The 7,634-nt window shown below is 38.7% G+C and overlaps 1 protein-coding gene across 1 annotated transcript in view; it reads left to right on the top strand.

Moving 5' to 3' along the window:
* Positions 1 to 7,634, top strand: part of Parn (poly(A)-specific ribonuclease) — a 191,726-nt gene that overhangs the window by 8,872 nt on the left and 175,220 nt on the right. The window contains exons 6-7 of the mRNA XM_023704414.1: positions 635 to 695; positions 6,734 to 6,899. Coding sequence (XP_023560182.1) covers positions 635 to 695; positions 6,734 to 6,899 — 227 coding nt within the window. The remainder of the gene's footprint in view (positions 1 to 634; positions 696 to 6,733; positions 6,900 to 7,634) is intronic.

The following is a 7,634-nucleotide window of genomic DNA, read 5'->3' on the forward strand; positions in this document are numbered from 1 at the left end:
GATCACTTTTTTCATTGATATTGATGACAGCATCTATGAGGTTTGTTCAGTTGAAAAAAAATGTCTTGGTAGTGTTGACTTTTTTCCCACTAGTTAATTTCCCATTAATCTTTGTGAACAGTTTCTTTTAAATGCAAATAAATACATTTTAAAAAGCAAATAAATAAATAAATAAATAAAAAGTGAAAAAAGAAAAGGTGAGGATGCTTGGGATGTAGCTCAGTGAGAAAGTCCTGAGTTCAATCCGCATTACTCAGAAAAGAAACATCCAGTTAGTGTTTTGGGTTTTCAATATATAATTTGCTGTTCGATATTCATTCTTATCATATCTGAGCTCTGTGATACTTGTAGCATCTTTTCTGACTCAGCATAGCAATCAGGAGGTCAGGACCTTTCTGCCAAATGGAAGGGTATCTGTTCCCTCAATGGATTTGAAAAAATATTGTCAGAACAAAGGAGTTGGTTTATAAGTCCAGCTATTTTAAGTAAACAGGAAGCTGTGGGTAGAAAACTCTTGTCTTCTGAACTTGCTCCCTTGCCTGATGTCTTTGGGTTTACTTGCCTGAGTTACTTCTCTCCCTGTGTTTGCATACCTGTCGCTAACATCACCAAAACATGTGTTCTCTTGTTTCAGAGCTCCAGTATCGACTTTTTAGCAAGCCAGGGATTTGATTTCAATAAAGTTTTTCGCAATGGTAAGATTATGTATTCCTTATCTTTATAGTTTCTAATCCTTCAGAATTAAATCTGGATTTGGTTGAGAATTACTGTTTGTGCCTGCTGTGTGAAATGGAACTTTAGAGTTCCAGCACACTCCTTTATCATGACTTTTAACCAGGACAACTATGAACTCAGCAGGAGAGTGGGTGTTACTTCATTGAGTGCAAGTGAAGTCTCACAAACTTCTGATTTTATTGATCACAGTTTATTGTACTACTAGTGAATGCGTCCCTGTTATCTTCCAATGTAACAAGTAGATCGATTCCAGTAATATCATCATAAGTGTTGCTCCTTTTTATCCCTTATACATTTTTTTTATTAATGCACATTGATTGTATAGATTGATAGGTTTCATTTTGCCAGATTTGTACATATACAAATCTTTACCTTCTGTCTACTCTCACCCCCATTGTCCACCTTACCCCCTTATTTTTAATACTTTTTTGGGATTTCAATGTGTATAACATATTTTGCTCATATTCTTCCTATTACCTTCTCTTAAACTAATCTTCCCCCCTCCCCTCTTTTATTTATTTATTTTCGAAACAAACTATTTGCCAAGGCTGGTCTTGAGCTACTATTCTCCATCAGGTCTGCTGCCTCAGTTTCCCACGTACCTAGGACTACAAGTGTGCGCCACCTTGTCCAATGAAAATTCTCCTATCAGTTGATGTGTGTTTAGTACTTGGAGACAGCTTCTGCGTTTCTCCCAGTAGAAAGAAATTTTGTACAGTGTGAGTGATTGGAATGGCCAATCTGCTAATGTCCTGCACTGAATTATTTTTAAAAATTTTATTTTTTCTCATGGCCATTGTGGAATTAATGAGCAAAGTAAGGAACGATTTATTGCAACAAAAGTACTGAATTTTTCTCAAAAATACTACATAGACTTCAAATGAATCCTCTTCACCTTGTCTTTAGAACCTGTGCCCTATTGAGGGTTTTGTTTTTGTTTTTTTTTTTTTTTCCATGTATTTAGTATAAGGTCTACAGGGTCTCACTACACAGACTGGACTTGTAGTGAGCCTCCTGCTTTTAGCCCCGCAAGCGCTGGGATTACAGGTGCGCACCAGGACGCCCAGTCTCCCCTATTGAGTTTTTCATTGCATCATACTGCAGCTTAGTTTTTACTGTTGGTTTTGCTAACTGGAAGTACTAAAAAAAAGAAAAAAACTTAGGGGGAGCTCAAATAGTGATTGAGCCAGCTACGCAATACAATTTAGGTATTCTAAAGTAGTTTAAAAATTTTTGATTATACTTGATTATGAAAGATATTGTTAATCAGAAGTTGATGTTTTAGAAAACTATGGGAATAGTGCAAACATCTCCTCTTCCTCCCCCCACCCTTTCTTCGTCTTTTTGTAGTAATGGGGGTCAAACTCAGGAGCTCTGTACCACTGAGCTAATCTCCAGTCTTTTTATTTAGTCCTTTCTATTTTCTGAGGCAGGTTCCTCTTGCGTCAGCTCTCTTTGTAACTGAGATTATGAGATTATAGGCTTGTACCACCAAACCTAACTTTTTCAAATACTTTTTCTTTTGTGTTGAGAAGGAACTCAGGTTCTTGTGTCTGCTAGTCAGGTACTGCGTCACTGAACCACAACCCCAGCCCAAACATCTTTGAAAGGAATTACTTTAAATCAGTGTTCAGATGATTGTACAGTTTCTAGCACATTGTTTTATTTTTATAAAACAAGAAAAATAGCCACATTGGAATATGCCATGTTCTCTGTTTTTTAGTGAAGATCTTGGAATATTTTGGTTGCAACAGAATCAGGAGTCAAGAGGCCTGCAGTTGTCACCAAGACCTATCCCCATGTGCTGTTGGTATTCTCTAAATCTGACATAGAACCTTATTTCCTCTTGATCACGTCTTGCCATTCCAGCTTTTAAATCTCATCCTCCAGCAGTCTTCTGACTTCATTTGACTTCTTGTCAGGAAGGCAGCCTGCTAATTCTGCTGCTGCCTCCCATATCTCTTTGTGAGGTGGGTGGTTTTACTTCTTATCCTTTCTGTCTCTGGCCAGATCATGCAAGGTACAGTGTTCTTGTTTCTGTATATCACTATCAGGGCATCTGAATTTTCCCTTTTGTAGGAGTCACCATTCTTTTCTGGGCTGTGTCGCCAGCTTTGTCACACACTCCTGCTAACTTGTAGGCACATGTAGAGTAGCAGTGGCTCTAGTTTATTGTCCTTCTCTTCGTTGCTTTCCTGGCTCTGGGTGACCTCAGCATCCATAAGGATGACCAGCAAATGCCCTCTCCTCTGTTTCTTGAGCCAGTAGTCAGCAGTCTTTGTTTCTGTTTACATTTGGTCCTTCCATCCTTGCAGTGTGGTGACAGGGCTCAGCAGCAGCCCTGCCGTCTTGTTTCCCTCCGGGGTCTCTCCCTCCTAGAGCACCACTTCTTATCCTCCTCCACTGACTCCTGCTTCAGTCTGCCCACCTCCTGTTATCTCATTATACTGTGCCCTCTTGTACCTTGACTTTCTTCTTTATCTACCCACATCATTCCCTTGCTTTTCTTTATCCAGTCCTCGCTTATCTGACTGACCAGCCCCTTTTCTGTTTTGAACATCTGAATATTACTGAAAATATGGCATGCCTAGGCCAGTTCATCACTGCATTCATGGGCACAAGCTGCAAATGAGCACTCAGCTTTGTTTAAAATTCCTACTTTTCAGTCCTACCAATTCCCTGTCTTACCTCCTTTTAAGACATGTTTTTCTGTCACTCTTTCCTTTACTTTCCCACTCCAGCTCATGTCCATGCCATTTCTGGTAAAAATTGTAGCCCTTGGTGAAGGACTGCTTTCATTCTCTCCAGCAAATCCACAAGTCCATCCTGAGTCTGAACCTAGCAATTTTGCCTTCTGTTCTTGCGGTGGAGGGAGAATCATTGCACCAGTCCAAGCTAGTCTGTCTCCGCGATAGCTGCCATCACCTCTAGTTTGCCCCTTCACCCCTAAATTAGTATTTTTTGGTATGTTATTACCATCAACTTTTATAAATATGAGTACAGAGATATTTTAATGAAGGTTTTGGATGCCCTTCTCTCTCCCACCCCTAAGATAGAATTCAAGTCTGTGGTTGTGCAGGGGAAAATATTTGTGTCTATATTTTCTCCACCCTTGAGCTGGAACTGCAGTTTTTTTCATTATGAATGTAGGCAACAGCCACAATAGTGCTAACAGCTTTGAGGCTTGGTCACTCCTGGAAACCCTAGTTATATTCAGATGACATTTAGTTATTGCAGATATCTTAAATATTTGTCCACATTTATCAGTGCTTCAGAATTACTGTAGTTATTTCACCTGCCACCAGATCCTATTATTTAGTGTTTTGATTAATAAGGTGATGTATTGTATTACTACATCATGTTTTGTTTTGTTTTTTTGTTTTGTTTGTTTGAGACAGGATCTTACTGTGTAGCCTACGTTGGTCTATAACTCACAGCAGTTCTCCTGCCTCAGCCTCTCAAGTTCTGGGATTACAGGCATGTTCCATTTTGCCTGGCTTCTACTATATCATATTTACAACTAGTTCTATAACTATTTCATTATAATTGCCGTATTCGCCCAAATAAATAAAGACCAAATTCTTCACTTATTCTCTGTCCTATTTCCTTTTTACCACATAATGTTCCCACTCAGAGCAAATAAACTAGTGAGGTGTTTTTACTATTTCTACTTCCTTTGTTTTCCTTCTTCCCTCCCTCCCCATGGTGGAATAGAACCAGGACCCCATCGATACTTAGCAAGCTTTGTACTGTGTAGCTACATCTCCAGGCCCCTCTTCAGTTTCTTCACCCCATGTGAGGTGAGCTTCTTGCTTCGGTTCTCCATGAACGCTCTGCTAGCCACCTGCTCTGAGGTCTACTATGATTTCAAATCCAGTGGATCCCTCTTTGTCCACATCTTACTCTTCCTTGCTTTCAGTAATATTTGATCACTGTCTCTTGCCTCTTATGTCTAGCACTCTCCTCCTGACTTTAGTGCTCTTTGTGTCAGTACTAGAGATGGAGTCCAAAGCCTTTGCACTGAAACTACTACTCAGGCCTTTTTTATTTTTTCAAATTTTGAGACGGAGTTTTGCTAATTTCTGGAACTTGTGAACCTTTTGCCTCAGCCTCCCAGAATGTTAGGATTACAGGTATGTGCCACCATGCCTGGCAAGTACTCTTCATTCTTCTGTTTTTGCTCTTGACTCACTCTTGGCTCCTTAATATCCTGATTGAGGACATTGCTTACCTCCCCAGCTTAGAGTTATTACTTTCCCTAGTTGGTCTTGTACTTTCATGTTTTTATTATTTTTATTATTAAATTATTTATGTACATACTTGTGGTTCAGGGTCTCAAACTGAGGGCCTAGCTCATGCTAGGTAGGCACTCTACCACTAAGTTACTGACCCTCTACTATTTTGAATCCAGAACTATGCTTCTCAGTCTGTTGTTTTATTACTTAAATTTTCTTTTTTATTAATTAAATTTATTTATATATTTTAGATATATTAGAATGATCGCATTCATCATAGGGAGTTTTTAACCTGTACATGACATATCTTGATTCTTTTTTTCCTGTTCTTTTACTCTACCTTCAACCCTTTCCCCTTCCTTATTTACAAAAGCTTTGTTTCCATTTTTTTCTTTTTTTTCTCATTTTCTTCTTTTCCTTTTTCCCCTCTTCTCCTTCCTCCTCCCTAGTTTGCTTTCCCATTTGAACATTTTTTTCCTGTTTCACAAAATACTTTCAAAATTTTGAATAGTAGAGGTTATCTTGTAGAATACCCATTTGCATGGACTTGCCCCATGCATTTAATTTTTTTTTTTTTTTCAGAACCAGGTATTGAACTCAGACCCTTGCATTTACCTGTCAAGCGCTTTTCTATTGAGCTGTCTCCCCAGCCCCTGGTTTTTTAAGTCTGTCCAACTGCATTTATTAATTTTCAACAGGAATAGCACAGAAGTAATTCATATATACCCTTAGCTAATTTAATATGTCAGGTGATAACTTTTTCATTTCCACCCCAAGAGGGTGGTCAGTGCCTGTCTTCGCGTTTTATTCCTCCTTCTCAATTTTTTAAACTAGGTAATTTTCATTCTTGATTTGGTCTTTCTTTGTATGTCTTGCTGCCAGTATTTAAGTCCTGTCTGTCTTACTTGAAAATCATTTTCTCCTATTCTGTCATCTCCATGTTCTAAGCCAGGGTCACAAATGATAACTTGCCCCTTTTTTCTGTGTTGTCAAAAGCCTTCCTGGATCACAGCCATGCCCATACGTGTGTGTTGTGCATGGCTGCTTCTGTGCAGGATTGAGCACTGGGACAGAGATCCTTATGGGCAACAGGAAAAGTTACTGCCTGTCCCTTTAGGAAGAAGCTTGCTGATCTCTGATGAGAGCTGTTAGCTCTTGCTCCTAACTGATCTCCTTATATCTGCTCCCATTGCTGTCAGCATGACTTTTTAAACACGAATTAGATACTGTTCTTATCTTAAAATCTTCTCATAGGGTCCTAGCGCTCTTTGAAAACATAAATTTCCTATCGTGACTCATAAGGATCTAAAAATCTTGCCTCATTCACTCTCCAACTTGTCATACTATTTCCCTTTTATTCACTGTGTTCTGCTTACAGCAGCTTTTTGCTGTTTCTGTAAAGGTCCAAGCCATTTCTACCTTCTGTGCATTTATACTTGTTCCCTGCCCTGGTTCTCATTTTTCAGGATTCACTGACAGTGGCTTTTTTTTCTGATCATCTGGTCAGAGGTAGTTCTCCTGAGTACAGAGCAGGATGTGTCTGCTTGTTCATCATCAGCTGCCAGTTCCTCATACAATGCTTGGGACAGCATTAGTGCTGAATATGTATTTGCTGAAAGAAAAATGAATGAACAAACATATTACAAAATCACTTACTTTCTCTGTTGATTTTCTTAAATGTAAATGAATGTATTATGTAGTTTAAAATTTTTTATGTGAAACAATTACTTCTGCTAATAAATTCTTTTTAAAATCACATATAGGAATTCCATATTTAAATCAGGAAGAAGAAAGACAGTTGAGAGAGCAATATGATGAAAAACGTTCTCAGGCCAATGGTGCAGCAGTTCTGGCGTATGTGTCCCCTAACACTTCAAAATGTCCTGCGACAGTTCCTGAGGACCAGAAGAAATTTATTGACCAAGTAGTGTAAGTTTCTAAAGTGAAGTCAAATGCACATTGGGGCCACACTGATGTCTGTATCTCTTACCTGTGCCGCAGAGAGTACACGTGTAGATGTGGTGTTGCAAATAGCAGGATCTAAGTGTGGCGTATCTGAATCTGCACAGCCACAGCAGATGGTTCTCCTGTGTAGCATACTTGAATTTGCTCCATGTCACTAGGCAGGAGACTTTAGCAAGTAGGTTTTGCAGTTATGTCCAGTGGATCAGACCCTTCCAGGTTACCGTACATAGGTGTTTGGTGTTGCAGTGACAAGCAAGGATGCCATTGGAGCAGTACTAGTCTTGCTTAGTTTGGTAGCAGTATAATTGTTGTACTAGAAAAAGTAAGACTTAAATCACTGAAATAGGTGTATCTGTAGAAACTGTCATGATTCATCAATGGCAACAATAATCTTATCTAAATCCTATACCATAATCTTTTTTTTTTTCATTTGGTAACAATTTTTTATAAACCACTTAATATTTTTGTACAGAGAATGCTATGCAACCAAAAATAATATTTTAGACTTTTTTTTTATCCAAGCTTTGACTTCTGGGTGTCAGCAAAGTGTGGAAACTTTTCTTGCAGAATTTTCTGTTTCTTTTTCTCCAGACACCTCTTTCTTGCTCTAATGCAGGCCCGTTTCTCATTTTTCAGTCTGACAAAATGGTCCACATAAGGCATTGCAAAGAATCGTTTCCTGTTGTATCTTTTATTTAG

The sequence above is a fragment of the Octodon degus genome, unplaced genomic scaffold, assembly GCF_000260255.1.
Source record: "Octodon degus isolate 3935 unplaced genomic scaffold, OctDeg1.0 scaffold00195, whole genome shotgun sequence".
Lineage (NCBI taxonomy): Eukaryota > Metazoa > Chordata > Mammalia > Rodentia > Octodontidae > Octodon > Octodon degus.